The sequence below is a fragment of the Vicugna pacos genome, chromosome 10 (assembly GCF_048564905.1).
Source record: "Vicugna pacos chromosome 10, VicPac4, whole genome shotgun sequence".
Classification (NCBI taxonomy): Eukaryota; Metazoa; Chordata; class Mammalia; order Artiodactyla; family Camelidae; genus Vicugna; species Vicugna pacos.
In genome coordinates this window covers 7,640,955-7,662,498 of record NC_132996.1, presented here as the reverse complement: position 1 = coordinate 7,662,498, position 21,544 = coordinate 7,640,955, and the positions used below count along the sequence as shown (strand labels likewise).

General features: G+C 34.4%; 1 protein-coding gene across 5 annotated transcripts in view; it reads left to right on the top strand.

The window, feature by feature from the left end:
- The window catches only part of CNTN5 (contactin 5), a 1,006,880-nt gene that overhangs the window by 617,204 nt on the left and 368,132 nt on the right, over positions 1 to 21,544 (top strand). For all 5 annotated transcript variants that reach the window (XM_072968929.1, XM_072968925.1, XM_072968928.1 and 2 more), the window contains 2 exons: positions 1,484 to 1,607; positions 1,736 to 1,911. In XM_072968929.1, the coding sequence (XP_072825030.1) occupies positions 1,484 to 1,607; positions 1,736 to 1,911 (300 nt within the window). The remainder of the gene's footprint in view (positions 1 to 1,483; positions 1,608 to 1,735; positions 1,912 to 21,544) is intronic.

Below are 21,544 nucleotides of genomic sequence, written 5' to 3'. Positions count from 1 at the left end.
AAAGAAAATGCTCATATAGAACTTTTAAAGAAAGGAAGTCAATTATTCTCAGCTCATTATTCTAAATATGGAGGTGCACACCTTTTTGAGTAATAGTTTTTTGAAGCTTGAGTTTCTTGGGACATTTATTCTTGCATATTTTTCCTGATAGTTTCTTGTGGTTATCCACAGAGGATGTAAACCCCCAACTGTTTAGTACAGACATTGGGAATATGTCTTCTCTAAAATCTTTCCTCTTCATTTTTCTAAGGCAGTGGTTTTAGGGTGCTCTTGAACCCAAGGGACATTTAACAATGTCTGGAGAGATTTTCGATGATCACACTTTGGGGAGATGTGCTGCTGGAATCCAGTAGGTAGAGGCCAGGGATGATGTTAATTTACAATGCACAGAAAGTTCTCACAAGGAAGAATAGCTCAAAATGTCATTGTGCCAAGGTTGAAAATCTTGATCTAAGGTTATTACATAATCAAATTTATGATTAACAAAAAAAGAAAAAGTTCTGCTTTTTTCCTGAGTCCACAATTCAGGGTGCTATTGAGGTTAAGTATGCATCTAATTCTGTACCTTCATAGTCTACTACAGGCTAATGTGATTTATACTACCCCCAGCACACTTACTCATCATTTCTCCAGCAAGCTGTGGAGTCCAAACTGACATTTGAGGCCCATTTTTATTTCTATTTTTCCGTAAAATGTTCATGAGTTTAAAATTATCTTTACCATAGAATCTGAGTGTTAACTAATTAAATGAGATAGAATCTGGCAGACACAGTAAGTTTAAGTGCTCTTCTTCCCTGCTCTACTTTTTATGTCTCTTCTCTTCTGATTTCTGTATTTACTTCACTTACTGGTAAACATTTAACTATGGACAGTCTGACATTTTTATTCAGTTACTTGCCTTTTTTTTTTTTTGAGGACATGTCTCATTTATTCCATGAGAATGTATTTATTTGCATTACATCATTTTCCCCTTACACTCCAACATTGTTATGCATTAAATAGTGCTTGATTGAATGATTGAAGGAAGGAATAGATGAAGAATGCATGAGGATCAACATTGTCACATTTGTAGTACTCTAGTAGTAACACAATATTAATTCAAGACTTTTCCTTTATTGTATATTGTTGTCAACATTCTAAGAATTTTATAAACTGTTGGGTTTTTTAAAATAATGTTTTATTTAATGTTATTGTCCTTGGCTCTCTTTTAGGTGAATTCAAAGATATATATTTTAAAATGTACAATACCAGTGTTTGAGATGTGCATTTTTTTTTCATTTTATGCATCATATTTTAAAGGCAGTCTTGGTCTAGTACAGAAAGAAATTCTATTTGGGTCTCTGCAATTTACTAAGACAATGTAATTTGCTAGCTATGGCTGTTGAGTGCAAGGAAAGAGCAAGAATTCCAAATAGGAACATAATAGAAAAAAAGGTCTTGATGTTTCTAGAAGTTTTAAAGTGTGTCCTTTTGGTCCTTACAGAAAGTGTGGACTATGGGCCAGTGTTTGTGCAGGAACCAGATGATATAATTTTCCCGACTGATTCTGATGAGAAGAAAGTAGCACTGAACTGTGAAGCTCGTGGCAACCCAGCTCCCAATTACAGGTAGAAATTCATTAGTAATTGTTTTTCTTGAGTCTTAAAAATGCCTTTCAATGAGATTCTGACACTCCCAAGGAGTATTATAAAGTCTCACATAATTTTTACATATTTGTCTTCTGATTTTTCATAAGATGGCTTCGAAATGGAACAGAAATAGATTTGGAAAGTGATTATCGCTACAGTTTGATAGACGGGACCTTCATTATAAGCAATCCAAGTGAAGCAAAGGATTCCGGTCATTACCAGTGTTTAGCAGCCAACACATTTGGAAGTATTCTCAGTAGAGAAGCCATACTTCAGTTTGCCTGTAAGTAAAATACTGCTTTTTCCACATATACATGTTTAGTGTGTGTATATGTAACTTTAAAGTTTAGCTAGGCAACAGCTTAAGACCTCAAATTTTAAAATAGTGGTATAAACTTGGTAAGGATTAGAACTATGCAAAAAGTGTGTTTCTTCCTGAGATATCTTGAAATTTTCTGAAATGTTTGCCCTCTTCAAATAAATTTTAGTCTGAGAGGTTAAAAATTCTATTCATAAAAGCAGATAAAGTTTTAGAATTTAAATGTCCTTTGAAATCTAGTAAAAAATAGATTTTAATTCTTTCTGTCTGCTTTTTAAAATATCTGCTTAGATGATTTTTTCTTCTACTGCCTATTATAGTCACTATTTGCTATAAATTATTCTGGACATAAGATAACATATTCTAAAAATTCTGCTTTTAGTCAGGTAACCAAAGAAATGCCTCTGACATGCTAATATTTCAAATTCTGACTATAACTGCCTTCCAAGGTGTCCCAATTTTTTTAATTAGAAAAAAGATACCACATGTAATTACACATATATTAGAATATATATATATTTTAAAATAGATCATTTATGTAATTAACTAAATGCCTAGATTTCTTAAAACTCTAGAAATTCTTTCATTTATGATGAGTTCTTACACCAAATTGAGGAAAGTCTACTGGGTGAAAAAAAACTTTGGGTTTTTTCTTAATAAGTCATTCTACTTGAATTTAAATTCTTGAGGATTATAATCTCTGAAAAATAGAGGAGGGCCAGGGATCTTACATAATTCATATGTAACTATCTAACTCTAATGGCTACCTAATTTATCACAAAATGATTTTAAGTTAAAATTATACACTGAAGAATGGAATAATTGATTTTTCTCTCTATTATCTTCTTCACATATTATGTCTAATTAACCCAGAATCCAGACACTGTATTATAGGAGTGTGAAGGAGAAAAGGAAAGAATAAAGGGATGATAATGGATCAGTTTGGAGAACATTGAGCTAAGTCCTAGAAAAATCAAAATATTATCTTTTAAACTGTATTTGGCCAAGGAGTTCCGATAGGTACTTTACATACACCAAATATATCAAGATACCCTAAATATGCTCCTTTTATTTTAGAAAATATTATGTGGTGTATGACACAACCCAACACTATTCAGCGTATATATTTAAAAAGTACCCTACTAAACAAAATAAGCAACCTCTTAGTCTCTCCTCTATTCAATAGAGCAATCTTTTCAAGACTGGTACAGTAAATCCAGAGCACTTGATATGCACATATTAGTGGCTTATGCCTTTCTCTTTGGTCTGTGCTCTCTGATACAGTTACACCAATTCTCCATAGCTTGTATATCAATGTTTTTTTCTCCCAAATCAGCAGCAGTGGCAAAATATGCAAAGTTTCTTGCTTGTTTCAGAGCAGAAATCAACTTACTGGCAGATCCTAGACATCTATACAACTGTGTCTTTCTAGGATTTTTGCAAAGACCAATCATAGCTCTCAAGTGCTCAACCCCACCTGCAGGGGGCGCCCTGGCACCAGCATTTGCAGTGCAGTGACTAGGCAAGGAAGGCTCTGTCTCTTGACCCATCGACCTACCTGCCTATCTTAGTTATTCCGTATCTAGCAGTCCTGAAATTAGTTTAGAGCAAAAATTGCTTTATTTTTAACTTAAACATATGGGTAGACATACATATGCCATCATTGGTAGCATTTCATTATTCTGCCTCTCCCCAGTCCCACCCCACTGACTCAATTTGGTGTTCTGGATGCCATGCACGTATGCCTAAGAGCCCATAAGGTGCCTGGTTGAAGTAGTCAGCCACTTATGCAGGGAAGGCTCCTTCTGCCTCAAAATTGCTCCCCCACCTAGATTCCATTATATCTATGTTGATGATATAAAATTAAGTTTGTTAGGCTTAGTTCTGTCTTTCTGCCAGGTGATCTTTGGTAAAAAAAAAATGCAACCATAGGTGATAGAAAGGATGAAGGCTCAATCAGCTTGCCTTCTAGTATACCTGGGTATGAGCAAGCGTGCTGTCGGATTCCAGGAGTTAAGCTAGTTTTGTGATTAGGGGGAGAAAAAGAGGTAGGAGGTTGGGGAAGAAAAAGAACTGAAAGGAAGTGAGAGGATACAAATGTGAAGTAAGATTAAAAACTTGGTGGCAACTTTCCTTTACATCATGATTTTTTATGACCAACCTCATAGACAGTGAACTCACTTGTTGTCGATAGGTTGTTTAATACACAGAGGACTTTTGTGGGTAGAGGAACTCTGATTACTTTCTATTCATTTTAAGGCTGAAATCATTAATCCTTTTATATACATCAAACCACTATTTATATAAAAATATAAATATTTATTACACAACTAATATTTCAAACTAATATATTTAGTACATTTAGATAATTATTAAAACCTACTTAATTAAATTAAATATTTAAATCTAATAAAAGCCTATTAAATGTTTTAAATGTCATACAATTAGACAAAATTTACAAGTTATCAAAATGATTACAAACTTATCCACTCAGTTTATAATAATTTTATTATATAAATATCTGTACATTTTATACCTTGATTTAATCATCTATTATCCGATAATTTTATCAGCTATGGTTTTCTATACTATGTGGTGCTGTTGTGATCATCTAAATTGATCTTGTAAATAAATAAAATTGAAAGGAGGACCATATTACCCAATCCAGAGTAGTTTTTGAGTTATCAACCAATTGAATTTTGGTTGCTCCTTTCAAAGTGAGACTTAACGGCCTTGGTCTCTTTTAAATTTGAACATTATTTTTGTTATACCAATAACACTTTAAATCTATAGCTTTTGAAATATGACATATTAACCTAAAATGATGTGGTTTTAAGACTAAGTGGACAGTGTTAAATTATCATTGGATAGGTCTCCTCTATATTCACAGAAAAAAGTACTAATTTGTATTTTCTAAATAGGTACATATTTAAATGAAGAATCAAGATATTCATATACTAACAATCTCATATTTATGAAAGATAATAAAATTTAAATATATCCTGTTAGAATCATCCTTTTGCATTGAAAATTCCATGTCTATTATATACACACACACATTAAACTTTCTGATTTTAAATATCATTAGAGTTGCATGATTTGGCAGATTATATTGTAATCTTTCAAAAAAATCTTTAAATGTTTGCTTTGTCAACCACCATTGTATAATCAGTATATTAATACATATGTGTAAAGCAAAAATACATTTTAGTATAAAAATAACTATATTATTAGTCTGCATTTCTTCTGCTTATTCAAATTTAGTCAATAAACCACTTGCTTAATTTTCCATATGGAAGTTTAAGTATTTAAGGAACATTAGGTCTCTTTCTTGATCTGGAATTTGGGGATTTATAGTAATTTTGTATGTAATTATTTTTTATTCTTATCACATTTTCTCTTTTAAATATACCTTTTTCTCTTAATTTTTAAAATTTATTGGATAATCTCCAGTTAGGAACTGGAAAGCTAAAATTTCTAAATAAAGTTGATGCAGGATGAAGATGACTATGACTATTATCAAAAGCTGTAAAAATCATCATAGATCTTGACTTTTGAAGAGACTGATGGTAAGAAAATGAGTGTCTGTCGGCACCTTTACCTGATGGAGTAGCAGTAATAAAAGATACATCTAATGTGTGGCAAAATTAAGTAAGTGTAAAACAAATTTATTTTCTCTAAAATTTTGTTCCTATTCACTTGTCACTCAACATATCAACAAATACAAAATAGCAAATGTGTATTGTATAATAGCAAATCTATACCTATTTTAATTTACCTAATATATTTGACTCAACCTCATTTCAAAGGTGATTTATTTGACTTGCTATATAAAATCATATCTCATAAAAGCTAAATATTTAAATAAGTAAATACAGCACCAGGGAGAAAGTACTTTTTATCATGAGAGGTCAAGATAGTGTAAGCCATAATGTCTCACAATTATTGTGGTCAAGACAAGTATTTCCTTGGGACTCCCAGTGGTCAGAGCAAAATGAGCAATGCAAACATTTGAAGGATTCTAATTGCCCCCAAGTTCCTCAAGGGAAGGAAATCTTTTCTTGACATTTAATTCTCATAGAAATTTCTTGTTTGAGGCTTTATAGAGAGATTTTTAACATCCCTACGTGAACGCAATAGCAAGTTTCATTAGCCTGACATAAAACCAAGCCGATTTTTAAAATGTAACTAGAATTTAGTCATGAAGCTAGTCACTGCATTCATTTATAAATCTTTTTTTATATTTTTATTTGAGCAGCTAATAGCTTTGAGCAGCTGCTGCTCCTTCTAACCCACCCCTCACATGTCTAAGTGTCTACCCTTGAGAATCTTTCATGTTAAGTTCTCCCTAAATGAATATTTATAAATATGTCTGCACTTAGTTAATGTTAATAATGTACTTTGGCATTAATAAATATGTATCTCATAAGGGTAGAGTAAAAATTAATGAGGTGGAGAAGTCATGTCTGTGAGCTGCTTTTTAAGCTCGGAAAGAAAGACATAAATAGACACAAAGTTGAAGTATTATTGCTAGTGATGATTGTTACTGGTTATCAATAAGATTATTTTTGACAAAGTATATTTTATTCCTGTAGCTTATGTTCATCATGAGGATAATTTCCTCACCTAGCAGAGTGATTTTTCTTCAGTGACAAGCAAGAATACACCATATAAAACTCTGTCACTCTATTAGCTTGTTACCATGTTGATGAGAATTTGGAATTGATAATGTGACACTGTACACTTCTCAAACCTCCTTCAGGAACCCCAGGCTCATAACAGTCTCTCAAAAGTTTGGATTTTTAGAAATAATTCATACCAGCACGTCAAACATAAAATGAATCAAGAATAAAATCTCCTCATGCTGTCTCTTGCTTCAGAAATATCTTTATATGCCATCCAGTAAATTGATACTTCATATCTAAATTCAAACATACTGCTTTTCAGGGCATTTATGTGATTTAGATCCCGAATATTCCATTAGTTTTCCTTGAAGCAGTTGATTAAAATAACCCCCTTAACTTTTTCAGAGATTATATGATTTGTATAGACTTTGTATTTGAGCCCTTTAATTTAACCTTTCATTTTCATATAAAACTCAAAAATTACTTCTCTAGCTTTTTCTTAATTTTTTCTCCTAAAATAAAATTGACCTTAGACTTTAAAGCCATATTTTACTAGCATTTAATAGCTAATGAAATTATTTGAATAATTGCTAACTCTACAATATATTCAAAACTTTATCCCATTAGTCTATGAGGTTTTGTCTGTAATAACTTTATTAAATCATTTGAATACTAATCTGAATAATTCACAATGGCATGGATGATTTTACTAGTTGTAAAATTATCTGGTTTTATTGCAAAATAAATTAATATTAGTTCATAATTCTGTCTTCTGTAAACAAAGCGACATTGTTTTTCTTTTGTAAAATCATTACTCCAAGAATATGGTTGAAGTTTTCCTTTAAAAAGACAATTATTCTGATCATAAGAGATTTAGTAACTGTGAGTGTGGGAGTTTGGGATTTGCAGAAACCAACTACTATGTATAAAATAGATAAACAGCAAACTTCTACTGCATAGCACAGGGAACTATATCCAATACCTTGTAATAGCTTATAATGAAAAAGAATATAAAAAGGGTATATAATACATATAAATGAATCACTATGCTGTACACCAGAAATCACACATTGTAAGCTGACTATACCTCAATTAAAAAAAAAAAAAGGTAATATTGTAAATAGTATGTGGAACTGGAAAAAAAAAAGAGTTTAGACCCTCACACCTTGGCCTACAAAGTTTAAATAAAGGACCCTAGATCCGGCCTGGGAATGATAAAATCCTATACTTTTGTGATTCTTTCAACACTAATTCTCGTTCCGTATCCTCTAGAACCTTGATTTTTTTTGAATAAAATAAAACTATTCTCTCAAGAGAAGTAAAAACTACTTTACTATTGCCGTAACTTTGTAACAGCCAATGGAAGGATCACATGGCATAAGGTTTAGCTGTATTTTTCCCGTTCCAAAGGCTAAAGAGAAGAGAAATGAGGGTAGTCCCTAATAGAGACCAAGTAATTAGCTGTGTGCTGCTCAGACGGGCCTCAGCTCCTGTGAATTCGTCACCCCAGTTTGTGTGAGCTTTCTGCAGTGTTTTTGTTTCTTTGTTTTATTTTTTGTTTTTGTTTTTAGTCAGAATTTTGTACTTTGGGAAAATTATGGGACTGCATGTTGGTTTCTCATTATAAATCTTAACTGGTCTAATCATGTATCTGAAACAGGAGCCTTTTTTTTTTTGGTAGGAAACATCTGGTTGACAACTCAGAGCTTACATATATATATTTTATATATGCACACACACATACACGCACACATGCATGCACGCACACACGCACACATATATAAAATCATTTCTGCCCCCCCGCCGACGAGTGGCCCAGGCAGCTCCCTCCTGCAGGGGTTGGGAGAGGGCTATGGGGCAGAGCTTGTTTTCTCATAGACACTCGCCCTCCTCTCAGCACATGCTCCCTGCCTCCAGTTTCAAAGTAGGGGTTCAGGCAGCAAGCCTCTCTAGGAAGAAAAGGATCTTCCCCAAACTCCCACCCCCCCTTTGGGTTGGGCCGTAGATGCAGGCGGCCTCACTGCCCCCCTCATTCCTTTCCAAGTCCTTTGTCCCTGCCAGAACCACAAGTGCAAAAACGGGGTGGGCTGGGCTGGTCCAGTGGTGGCTCAGTCTGATGGCTGCACCCTCTGGATGATGTCTCAGAGGCCACGAGATTCTGGCCTGGGCTCCTGCAGTGTCTCCCCTACCATATTTTGTGAAACAGGAGCCTCTTCAACTTATTGCAGTAGAGTCTTGTTCAACTTTAAATGATGCTGCATGAGTCTGTGTTGGATGCTCAGATTATAACATGATAGGCATCTTTCAGAATTTTGTTTAGGGTATCCTCACACGTTGGCCATTTAACTTAGTTTTTGGGAAGACTGCACATCTGAGTCATGTTTATTGTGCTTACAGTCTACGTTTAGACTAAACTGGGACCAGGATCACTTCTTTATGCCAGGGTTATATTCTGTACATTCTGCTGTGGGACTTAAGGAGAAAGCACAGAGTTTGTTGGGGTGTTGGTAACCACTTTATAAGCCATTAGGCCTGTCTCTGTGGATGTGGATGCATTTATTTATTTATTTATTTATTTATTTATTTATTTATTTATGTATTTACCTTTCTTTTAAATGAGTTTTAAAATGTCACTTATTTTCTAATTTAAGGTATATTTGACAATATCAAATTTGACAATATTTGATAATATTATATTAGTTGCAATATTTGATAATATTATATTAGTTGCAAGTATCCAATATAATGATTCAAAAGCCACATATGTTGTATACTTATTGATCACCACAATAAGTCTAGTTAACATCTGTTACCTTTCATAGTTGCAAATAATCTTTTTTATGTGATAAGAGTCTTTAAGATCTACTCTCTTATCACTTTAAGAAACTCCGTACAGTATTTTTTAACTGTAGTCAACATGCTGCACATTACAAGCCCATGACTTACTTATTTTGTAACTAGAAGGTTTTACCTTTTGAACCCCTTTACCCATTTCACCCACCCTTCTGCCTTCTGCCTCAGGCTACCACCAGTCTGTTCTCTGGATCTGTGAATTTGGTTTTTGTTATTGGTTTTCTATTCCACATGTAAGTGGTATAACAAGATGTGTATCTTTCCTTGTCTGTTTTATCTCACTTAGCACAATGCCCTCAAGTTTCATCCATGTTGTCAAACGCAGCAAGATTTCATTCATTTTTATGGCTGAATAATATTCCATTGTATACATATCACATTTTCTTTATTTTTTCATCCATCAATGGACACTTAGATTATTTCCATGTCTTGACTACTGTAAGTAATGCTGCAGTGAACACAGGCTTGCATACATTTTTTTTGAGTTAGTGTTTTCATTTTCTTCAGATAAATACCAGAAGTGAAACTGCTGGATCAATGGTAGTTCTATTTTTAATTTTTTGAGGGAACTCCGTACTATTTTCCATAATGACTACACCGATTTACGTTCCCACTAGCATGGCACAAGTGTTCCCTTCTCTCCGTATCCTTGCCAGTACTTGTTCTTAGTTCTTATCTTTTTGATAACATATCTCATGGTGATTTTGATTGGCATTTCCCTGATTGTTAGTGATAATGAGCATCCTTTTATGTGTCTGATAGCCATCTGTATGTCTTTGAGAAAATGTTTATTCAGATCTGCCCATTTTTCAGTTGGATTGTTGGTTTATTTTGCTATTGAGTTTTATGGGTTCTTTTTATATTTTGAATATTAACCCCTTATCAGGTATATGATTTGCAAATATTTCCCCCCATTCAGTAGTTTGTCTTTTGATTGTTTACTTTGCTGTGCAGAAGGGTTTTTTCGTTTTGCTTTGTTTTTGTTTTTGTTGTTTTTTATTTTGATGTAGTCTTACTCTTTACTTTTGTCTTTGCTGCTTTTGCTTTTGGTGTCAGATTCAAAAAAATCATGATGTCAGGAAGCTTACTCACTACATTTTCTTCTAGAAGGTTTATGGTTTCAGGTCTTACATTCAAGTCTATAATCCATTTGAGTTAATTTTTGTGTATGGTACATGGTAGCAGTCCAGTTTTATTTTTTTCATGTAGCTGTCCAGTTTTCCAAATACCATTTATTGCTTTCCCCATTTATATTCTTGGCTCTTTTGTCGTGAATGAATTGACCATACATGTGTGGGTTTATTTCTGGGCTCCTTACTGCACTCCATTGATCTGTGTGTCTGTTTTTATGCTGACATGGTTGTGTTTAGATAAAAAGTTACTATTACTTATCTTGCTCACTTTTCCTCCTACCCAAGGAACACTAATCTGATCAGCCTGTCCTTAAAACCAAAGTCTTCCAGCCCATTCCAGAAGAAAGTGCAAACTCCTACAAATGACCCAAGACCATTTATTGTTTAGATTGCTTCCTTTTCCAGCTTTCTCTCTTAAGACTCAGGCTATACTGAACTATATACAATCCTCAAAACATTTTATTATTATTTATGGTATCATTTCTTTACTTGTGATGTTCTCCCTGCCCGCTGGGCTATTGTCCAACAATCAACCTCTCCCTCTCCCTCTCCCTCTCTCTCTCTCTCACGTGTTTCTTATTATATTTGTTTCTTGTTGTATTGCATTGTAACTATTTCTAAAGGCATCTTTGGTTCACAGAAGCCATTCTAAGCTTGAGTACCCCATTGACTCTGCAGGACTGTGAATTCACTGAGGGCAGGTTTCTTGCCTCATTCATTTTTTTTTAGTTTAATACCCAACTGCTAACATGCAATTCCATGGTCAACACTCAGAGAATGTTTGCAGAATGAGTAAAGGAATGAATGAATACCCTCCAGCACTAAAGTGGCCACTACCTTCAAAAACTACCCGCAAAAAAAATCCCTTTTCTGAGACCTATGAGAATTATTCCTTAGGAGATACATGTACATTTTCTCAACAATTGCAATAAAGAATCAAAATAAATAAGACAATTTATGCAGAAACACTTTATAAATTATAAATGTCCACATAGATAGTACTTAAGGAGATTATTACTAAATTTAGAATGTATATTAATACCTTTCAGGGTGTTAATGGATATAATTAATATTAATATCAAAACAGGTATTGATATCCGTTTTAAAGTTAGTAATAATATCATTATATATTATTTTGCATACTACTGGTGATATATTTTATATTATAATAGATATCTAAGGCAAACTAAAGTATCCCAAGGAAATATGGAAAAGTTACTTTTTAAATGTAATTTCAGATATATCCTTGACTGCAGACAGAAGAAAACTCTCTGACTTTCTTTTCTAAATATGATTCTAGAATTTTAGCGACATCTCTGTGTTGATCCTGGAAGCAATGGAAGTTTCCTGCTCATTTCATAGCCTTACTGAGTTGTAAACACAAGGTCAAGAAATAGTGATAGAATTTTTCAACCTAAGCAACAAACTTTGCTTTTAAGTTCTTTGAGAATGTATGTGCAAATGTTATTCTATTTCAGTTGTCAACACTTAAGGTGTCTACCCAGTGCCACTGCTATTACTCATGTCAAAAGAGCTAGAAATAGTAGTTTACCCTTTCAGTCAATTTTTGAAAGTTTTTCATTCCACCATAAGGGAAAAAAAAAGTACTTACCCCCCAACTCTTAACAGGTAGATGAGTTTAAAGAATTATCTTCTCTAAGTATTTCATAGGAAATTAAATAGCATTTTAATAAGAATCACATCTGTCACCACAAAATATCCAAAAATATGTCTATAAATTGTCAGTAAAGAACATCAAATGAGGTCATTAATGTTCATTCTGTTTTCATAAACATAGTCAATCATCCACCTAAGAAATCACAACTGTAACAGACATTTAAATAATAATTCATGAAATTTCAGAAACAGTCATTAAATTTACAAAATAAATAATGTAACTGCTGGGATGGAACTAGCATGTTTATTAAATAAAATTTCTGAGTCCCTGTGCACCAAAATGCAAGCAGGTCTAGAAAGCTTGACTTACAATGATCATTTTTAATTCCACTCTAAGAACTAAATAACTGAATAAGTTATCAAAATTTTACTGGCCTTGATTTTTTTTAAACACTGTTAATAGATAAATAGGATTACATCTTTTCCTGTAGAGAATATTTTGTGGCAGTGTTTTTATTCATTTAATTTTGTGAGATTTTGTATTTTAGAAAAATTTTTCCAAAGCTATTTCTTAAAATGTTCTCTGTTTTTGATATTAAGTGGAGTCACCCACTTTTAGAGATTAAAAGATCAAGGCTATATTTGCTCATAAAATAAATAATATAATGAAAGTAACTATATTTATCAACTTGAATAATTTAAATGTTAGAAATTTATATAGTATTTATATCTAATTATATAAACATTAACAGTATTTAATGACAATGCTAATAATAATTGATAAGATTTATTGATTATTATGGGCCAGACCCTGGGCTAAGCATCTTGCATATACTCTCATATTCAATGGCAAACAAAAATCCCGTAAGATAAGCAGTATCCACATTTGAACATATTAAAAACTATGAAACTGAAGGAGGTAATTCACTTGCTAAGGGGACATAGTTAATAAGAGATGAAACTGAAATTCAAGTCTTGTTTTATCTGACTCTAGACCCAGACTCTGAATAAAATAAAAGGAATACCATTCCCTAAGGTTTGTAGACTTTCGCATGTGATGCCTCATTCAGTCGCCTGAACGATACTGAGGTTATGCTCAGTGGTCTCATGATCTCTAATTTTGAGATCAGAAAATTGAAATGATAAAGATCGCACATCCTACTTGGATCCACACAGCTCCGATTAAAGAGGAACGTAATACTTGTGATACAATTATGTGCCTCTGCACATTTGTGTCATCTTTGCTTTTAATTTGTACTTCATTGTATTCACACAAGGTCACTCTTTGGTTATTTTATCCTAAGGGCTTACTTATTCACACTGATTATTCCAAAACAATGCCACACCGAGAATGTGCATACCAGCTGCTTTGACTCTAATGCTGTTGTTTCTAATAAACCAAGTGATGTATAGTTTTATATAGAGGACTTCGCATTGATTTTTATTAATGTGCGGGCGAAACTCAAATAGCCCTAATTATAAGAGAAGTAAAAGCAATTTGTACTCACACAATTCTAGTATCAATATCATCTGGTGGCACTTGATCAGAAGATGCACGGAGACCGCGGAGAGCTCAGTACTGTGGTCAACCAGGGCATTGTCTTCGAAAATAAGCTCAATTCTGCCTGTTGCAATCACACGCACCTTACAAAACTTAGCCTTAGAAATCAGGAATATACAGATATCCTACTTTAGTTCAAACTGTTTTCTAGCACCTGAAACATAAAGCGACTGTTACTATTGTGGACTTAAAGTAAAATCAGTTGAATAAGTAGCAGTACTAAGAACTGTTTTTCTACTTGCAAAATAAATGTTTGGAAGCGAGATTTAACTGCAGTCCAGATTTTACGATTTGAGTTTCCATATTTTAGAATTAGTAGTAATATAAACTCTATAATATAATATAACTACATACAGTGTATTTTTCCTCCACGTAGTCTGGCTGACATTGTACCTATGGATAAAGCTAAATGAGTACTTAAATATAAAGCATAAAAATTAACTGTCAACCTAATCTTGTTTACCTCTACAACCCTGGCACCTCAGTGTCATTTTGAATAATGAGGTTTTCTTCAGTCTTACCAAATATAGTTCAGCATAACTAGCTAAGGACAAATGAGATATTTCAATCCATACATTTTTACATGGTCTTTTTGAACTAGAAATATTTGTCCTTGCCCAGGGTCCATTGAAACTCCTCTGCCACAAAATGATACCCTTCACCTTTGCTTATAACAGATGTTGCTTTTTTCCCCTGGCCTCTGCCATGGAGACAAATTATCATCTTCCTATAAAACTACAAAACAGAATTGCTATTCTTTATTCATAGATTTCTCCAGACTTTGTAGGCCTATCTTATTCTCAAAATTTATAACCTTGCACAGAGAGAAAAAAAGAACAAAAAAGCTCATGCACATTTAGCACAACCCTCTATTGAAATTTAACTTTCCTAATCATACTTCTCTTAAAATGAAATTTATATTTCATTATTTAGTTTAGAAATAATTATTGATTAATTATTAATCATATATAACTAGTAAATGAGTCACTAGTGACAGTGACAGAAAAAACACAAGGACAGACATGATTCAAATGATTAGCTTTAAAAGGATTTTAAAGAAAGGCAGCACACTGGACATTCTACTCTTAATATAATAACTCATTAGAGAAATTTCCACCTTCTAAGACCTCATTTAACAAATGAGCGGGTTCTTCTCAATGGCATAATAAAGGCATGTAACCTGGTTACTCAGTTTACTTTAATGATGATAAATACTAAATGTTGACGTGCAGATACGTGTTTTTGATTAAGAAGTGGCTTTGCTCACACTAAAAAGAGCGGATACTCATCAAGGCCATAAACTTGTACTACTTTATTGTAAAATATTAATCCTAATAAAAATTAAGAATCAATATTAGCATAAGAAGGACATCTGAGGGTTAGGTCAGCTGTGGGTCCATTGTTCCGTTTGAGATATACCCATCCTTTGTGACCACTCTCCTAGTGCAGGATAAGGTAGAAAATAGGTTAGCTGCTTTTTCTTTCTTCAAAGTGGAGCCTTACGCAACAGAGAGATGGAATAAAGCTGATGCTTTGCTCTCCTGAGAAGGACGAAGTCAATGAGAGCAGTTGCAGAGTGGCAGGTAGAGAAACTGAGGAGCAGACTCATGGAAGACAGTGGAGGAGAGATTTCCAAGGGTTTGCTAACCACAGCAAATTCAGTCGAGTTATTTGCAGGCGATATGGACGAAGTAACTGCATCTGTCTATTAAGCAAACACTGGAGGAATGCTGTCAAGAAGTGTGCACATGGTAAGAAATTGGAAGCAAACATTTGCTTCTTAAAAAGTTAGGCAGTGGATGGATAATGGAGTTTATAATGATGAGTTAAGGGAGCAGGAAGGCGCACGTAGTAACTCTGACATTCTATTGAAAAAAAATTTGAAATGGCTTTTACTCCTCAATAGTAAAATTCATGGGTGTTCTAGCTTCATCTTTCTCTTCCTTTTACACTCAGTTAATTTTTAACAACATCAAAGTTTCATGACCGTATCTAAATTGAGCATGTATTCATGAAACAGGCTTTCAATGTCAGCTTTGTACAGAAGATAGGTCCTTCCTTGAATTATACCCACGTGCCAGTGCCAAAATTTACAAAAAATTTACCTTCATCCTATTTGAGGCTTACTAAAAATTTCAGATCACTCAAAATTACATCTTTGCAGAGAGAGCCACAGTAGAAATATGGGCTGTGATTTGATTTACCCACTGCCTGACAGTGTCACTTACAGCTACCCTCGCAGTTCTTTTGATATGATGCTCAGATATCTTAATATCACTTCATCCCTGGATCAACATTTCACGTATATGTGCCTCATCAGTTTGAGATGATCATTCTCCCTGAAAGGTCATTCCTCCCTGGTACCTGATATCTTATTCAGTATCTGTTTTCTTTGTTTCTGTCCCTATTCCTGTTTTTCTCTATGTATAGGTATTCCCAAGGTTTGAAGCAAGTTTCCCTGTCTCTCTCTCACTCTCTCCGTTATTGTCATAAACTGTCTCAGACTCTGTCTCATTTTCAGCTATTATCCTTATGCAGGATAAATTCATGTGTCCTAAATCCGTGTCTTTATTTCTGACTTTATTTTCAATATCTAGTAATATCACTTGTGGAATATCTCATTCAGCACCAAATTCTAATTCTTCTTCTTTCCATAAAAATCTGCCAGACTCTGAATTTGCCTTCTGTAAATTTTACCAGTGATGCCAAACTAGAAACCTTGAGATCATCAGATTGCCTCTCTTCATTATCTTTCATTACTCCTTCATATCCAGTCAATTTCCAAATAAGTGTCATACATTCATCCTTTTCTTATCAAAATGCAGCCACCCTAATTGAAGTCCTTAATGTTCCTTTTACCTGACACTTGTGATAGCTTTTCCTGAATGGTTTCGTCATCTCCGTCCTCTCAAATCACCCCTTGTGCTCCTGCCTCAGTTCTTATCAAGACTACCCTCTGCTATTACCATCATGTTCCACTGAGTACTAAAATAAAAATTTAAGACCACCACATCTGCACTCAACGCTTCATCCTAGACATCATCCCTCCCACCCTGGCTGCACATTTATTATATTACGGCAAGGAGTCTATAATATCCCTTCTCTCTGCTTCGTGCAGACACGCTGACCTGGGGCGCCTTCTTGTTTCTATAGCTATTGACAGTTCCCCTCTCCTTCAAGTTATAAACCACGTGCTAGAGTTTCCATAAAGTTTTTCCTGATTCTTTCCCAGAATGCTGTGACCTCTTTGTGTGACAAATTCTTTGTACTCTGTTTATCTGACTTGAAGTCCAAAAATCTGGGTTCAAATGTAAGCTCCTAGAAGAAAAACTGGGGGCAAGTTAAAAGTTGTTTTTCCTTGTATAAAGTAGGAGTAATATTAATATCACTCTCACAGGAGATCCACGGGGAAAGGTGTGAGCTTGCTTCTTGATGTTCATGAGGTCAAGGATCTTTTTCCCTCACTATTATACCTGCAGTACCTTTAACAGTGCCTGGCAAATATTGTTAAATGTATGATCTGTAAAATAGCATTAAAATATTAATATTTCTGAGCTTAAGTGTATTACTGTTATTTATATTCATGTTTCCTTTACTAGAGAAGGAAATCTTTCTACTAAATATTTATCGAACACTCACAGTGAAATAGATTTTATCCTGGCTTGATCAGTATCCTGTTGTATGCCTTCTCTCCAGGCCCCTGGTCCTGTACTGTCCTCCAGCATATTTTGGCACATAATACTCTATCCTTAGCCCTCTTCTCACCTCATTCTGTGCACCCTCCTTGGATGATGTCATTACTCTTGGTTCCCACCTGGTACGATGCTCCAGCCTCTGTGGCTTTGATGCCACAAAGCCACCTGCGTCATTTGGGTCTTGTTATCTCAGTTGCCTGGAAAGCTCAACCCCTGGATCCTCCCAGGTCTCCCTCTTTCTAATCCCTGGTGTTATTTTCCTCAACGAGGCTTACTCTGGACTCTCTAATTAATTTTTTAAATTTACATGCTTTCCATTACAACATTAGTATGTCATAATGAAACTCTTTGCCTCAGAGTTTCCAGGAATTGCAGATCACATCAACACGTTAGCAAAATAATGAAAAAAGGCAATGAAATTTCTTCAGTGTTTATAATGATTCACTCGGGAAAGTGTACACTCTTTTCTTGAGGCAATTTCATACAATTATTGTTTGTCTCCACTAAGAGACATAAATGCTTCAAATATTGTGATAATATTTGTGAACCCTTAAGAATAAATACAAACACTGGCATATAATAAACATACATTACATTAATAGGAGGATACCAGTTACAGGAAGAGAAATCAATTGCCTCTACCTTGATTTTTATAACAGACATTAACTAAACGACAATTTTGTGCCAAGTGTTGTAGTGCACATCTCCCACCTGTCTGTCTATCTAAAGAACTTTTACTTATCCAAATTTTCTTCAAACACCCCCTTTACTTTTTCACATCCTCTCTGTATCCTCTTCCCCTCTGTACTTCAGTAGGGTATTATACCTCGCTGTATTGTTGCAATTTTCATGTAACTATATATTTTCACTATAAAAATGTAAATACCTAAAAGATTGAGACAAAAATCTTTGAATGCTTAAGAATAAAAAATTGTCACTGGGACCTAATAAATATATATTGGATTAACAAAAGGATACAAGATACTGGAAGAAGAATTCAAATAACATCTATATATTTAAGAGAGATACATAGTATGAAAATTATAATAATATAGTCCCTTATCAAATTATTTTATTTTACCAGGAGAAAATGTTTATGACCTATAAGTTTATAATAATATTTATGCCTCAAAATGAATATAATCTGATATAAAACAGTTGAGAAGTGATTTATGAATACAATTTCATATAAGGAATTGAGAAAATATAAATTTTAAGTGATCTGAATAATGATTTACAGTGAAGCAGAAACATTAGAATTTTTAGCTAAAAGTAGCTAAGATAAATTACATTTATCTCATAATTACCAAAAACTTTCCTTCTAAAATATAAATAATAATTGTTATTTGCCTAAGCCACCTGGAAGTCTTTTACAGCCCATTAATTAATAGCAATGTGTGATTTGTTTGGTTTATTGCATTTTCCACAACTCATTAAATCTGGTCTTATGTGTAGTTGTAGTCTGCCTTGGTTTCACTTGTTTTAATTATTTCTTGGTGATTTAAGACAATAGCCATATGGATTGAAGTTTTGCTTTTTCTTTTCCTGCACCACACCCTCATGGAACCGTTGCTGTTCTTATTTATATATTTATTAAAATGCAATTGTTTTTCATGAAAATTTGCTAATGGCTTTTATGTTATATTGTCATAGTTCAGTAGTTTCACACATTAGCAGCATCCAGGAATACGTGAGGGTGGGTACTCTAGCTTCGAGAATGTTCTGACAATATAATTTGTAATAAAAAGCAACATGATCTCATAGACTATTTGGGTGGTTTCCAAGTGGCTTGTTAGGAGCGGTCATGCTCTGAAGTACACTCCTGAGTATAGAAAACCAGTAAACTATCCTTTTTTCAGGCACCCAAAGAATTTAGGGACTGACACAGCTCAACAATTTCCTTTGCACATTTTGTAAGAATACAGTAGTAGTGGCTCCTTCTCCTGGGTTATTAGTATTTGTTCCAGTTAAAATAAGAGCTTACTTTTATTAATTACCTGTATTGTGCCAGGAACATTATTAGGTGCTTAATATATAGAATTTTAATTCTCAGGATGACCCTGCAGGAAAGCTGTTTTTATTATAGTTTGCTACTGATAAAGCTGAGGCTCGAAGAAGTCTAGGTTCTTTTTCATGGTGTTTAAAGGCTTCTCCAAACTCACGGTACCTGCCGTTCCTGGTGAATTCAAGTTTGTTGGACTCTTGGCTCTGATACCTGCATCTTGTGCCTCCTTACCACTAGACATCCACATCAGGGCTGAAGTCCAGGAACTAGTACTAAAATGAGTCGAGTAATTTTCCACTGCTCTGTGAATCTGAGTCAGGACTATTAAGTTCCTGCTGTGGCCGTTTGTAGGGGGTCTTACAAGAGTGGGGACCTGCTGGGTTCAGCGCATGGGTATTAAGGCCAGGTCATGTTTCAGCTGCTTGAGCTCCCCTCTCCTGTGGACATGTCTCTTCCCCAGGAGGCACATAGTATTTATCAACCCCTACCGCAGCTTCCTGTAGCATCCAGGTAAAGGAATATGGTTACTTTGGGGAGACAGAGGTTCACAGGACACTGAGAATTGTGCAAATTTGGGGAGATTTTTACAATTTTAGGTGTGTTAAAACTACATGAGGCAGTGCAATTGCCAGATAGGATATATTGAAAAAGGCTTCCATCCCAAAGGTCATAGAGGTACTTGGAGTAAACCTGGGACTGCAGCCCAGATCTGGGTGACTCCAGAGCTTGTGTTCTTTCAGCTAATTCTCTCTTTAAAAAAATGTTTTAAACGTCTTACATCTTACAGTCAGGATCACTATTTCTAGGTCCAAGAGCCATAAAAAGAGAATGTTCTCTTGTCTTTCTCACCCTTAATACTCATTTGCTTTCAGCATGATGAGGAAGCAGCCTAAGGGTGGAGTTTTAAATAAATATGCATTTATTGAGCACCTGTTATGTGCCAGCACCGTGTTGGTTGCTGTTACGAGAACTGTTGTATTGAGGTTTGTTTGTTTGTTTGTTTTCACTGCTGTGACAAATGACCACAAATTTAGTGGTTTAAACAGCACATATTCATTATCTTTCAGTTCTGTGGGATAATTCAACACAGGTCTCAAAGATGATTTCAAATCAATGCACAGGGCTGGAAAGTGCAGTTAATATGTGGTTTGCAGAAAAATAATGAAACAGCCTAAAAAAGATGAGTAGAAAGTGGTCATCGCAGGAAGTGGCAAGCGGCGTAGTGTGAAATGGAGGAAGAGATCAGCTGTCCTGGGGCATGTGATTGTGCTGAGGAGTCAGAAGATGAGTATTTATAGGAAAAACGAGAGGCGTTTTGGCTGTTCTGAAATCTCTTGATTACGCACTTGAACAGATAAACAAGAGTGGATGCCTGTCATTTTTAAATAGGTGAGAGGTATGATGAAATCATATTTTAGGGACAATAGTCTGAGGAGTATGAAGGATGATCAGGAAAGAAGAGTGGAATAAAAAAAAAGACCAAGAAGCAATTGCAGTGATTTCAACACCAAATGATGTGGGACCCTAGAGCAAGGATCCAGTGACCAATAGTCTCCCTACAGAAGCTTCTCACTGAGCAAGACTTATTTTATTCATCGATATAGCATTTCAGACTTAATATTTTGAAATTTTATTTTATCAAATAAAACTTTAAGCTTCAGGGAAATTTAAGAGGTTAATTTTCTCTATACCATTTTCTAGGTGCAGGCCTATAAATATTTACCAAGTATTTCACATACATTTTCATATCTGGACCTGTGAATTCAGTGAAGCACATTGTATCATACAGATTATACTGTGAAAACTGAAACTGAGAAATTGAGATTTGTCAAAATCCAGTGATGATTTCAATCCTGACTTATTGCAAAGACCTGGTCCTTTCTTCTATAGATGCTGGTTGGTAGATAAGTATAAATTAAAAAAAATTAAATTTTAGTATATCTTACATGAAAGAGATCCTAAGTTTTATTTCTTATGAAATTGGTATAATCTTAAACTTTGATTCTTCATGTGGGACTTTAGCAAGCATAAAAATTACCTCTTCAACCATCTACTTCCTAAATCTCTTTTCCATCTGCCAAAATTGCTATCTTATTCCCTTCCTTAGA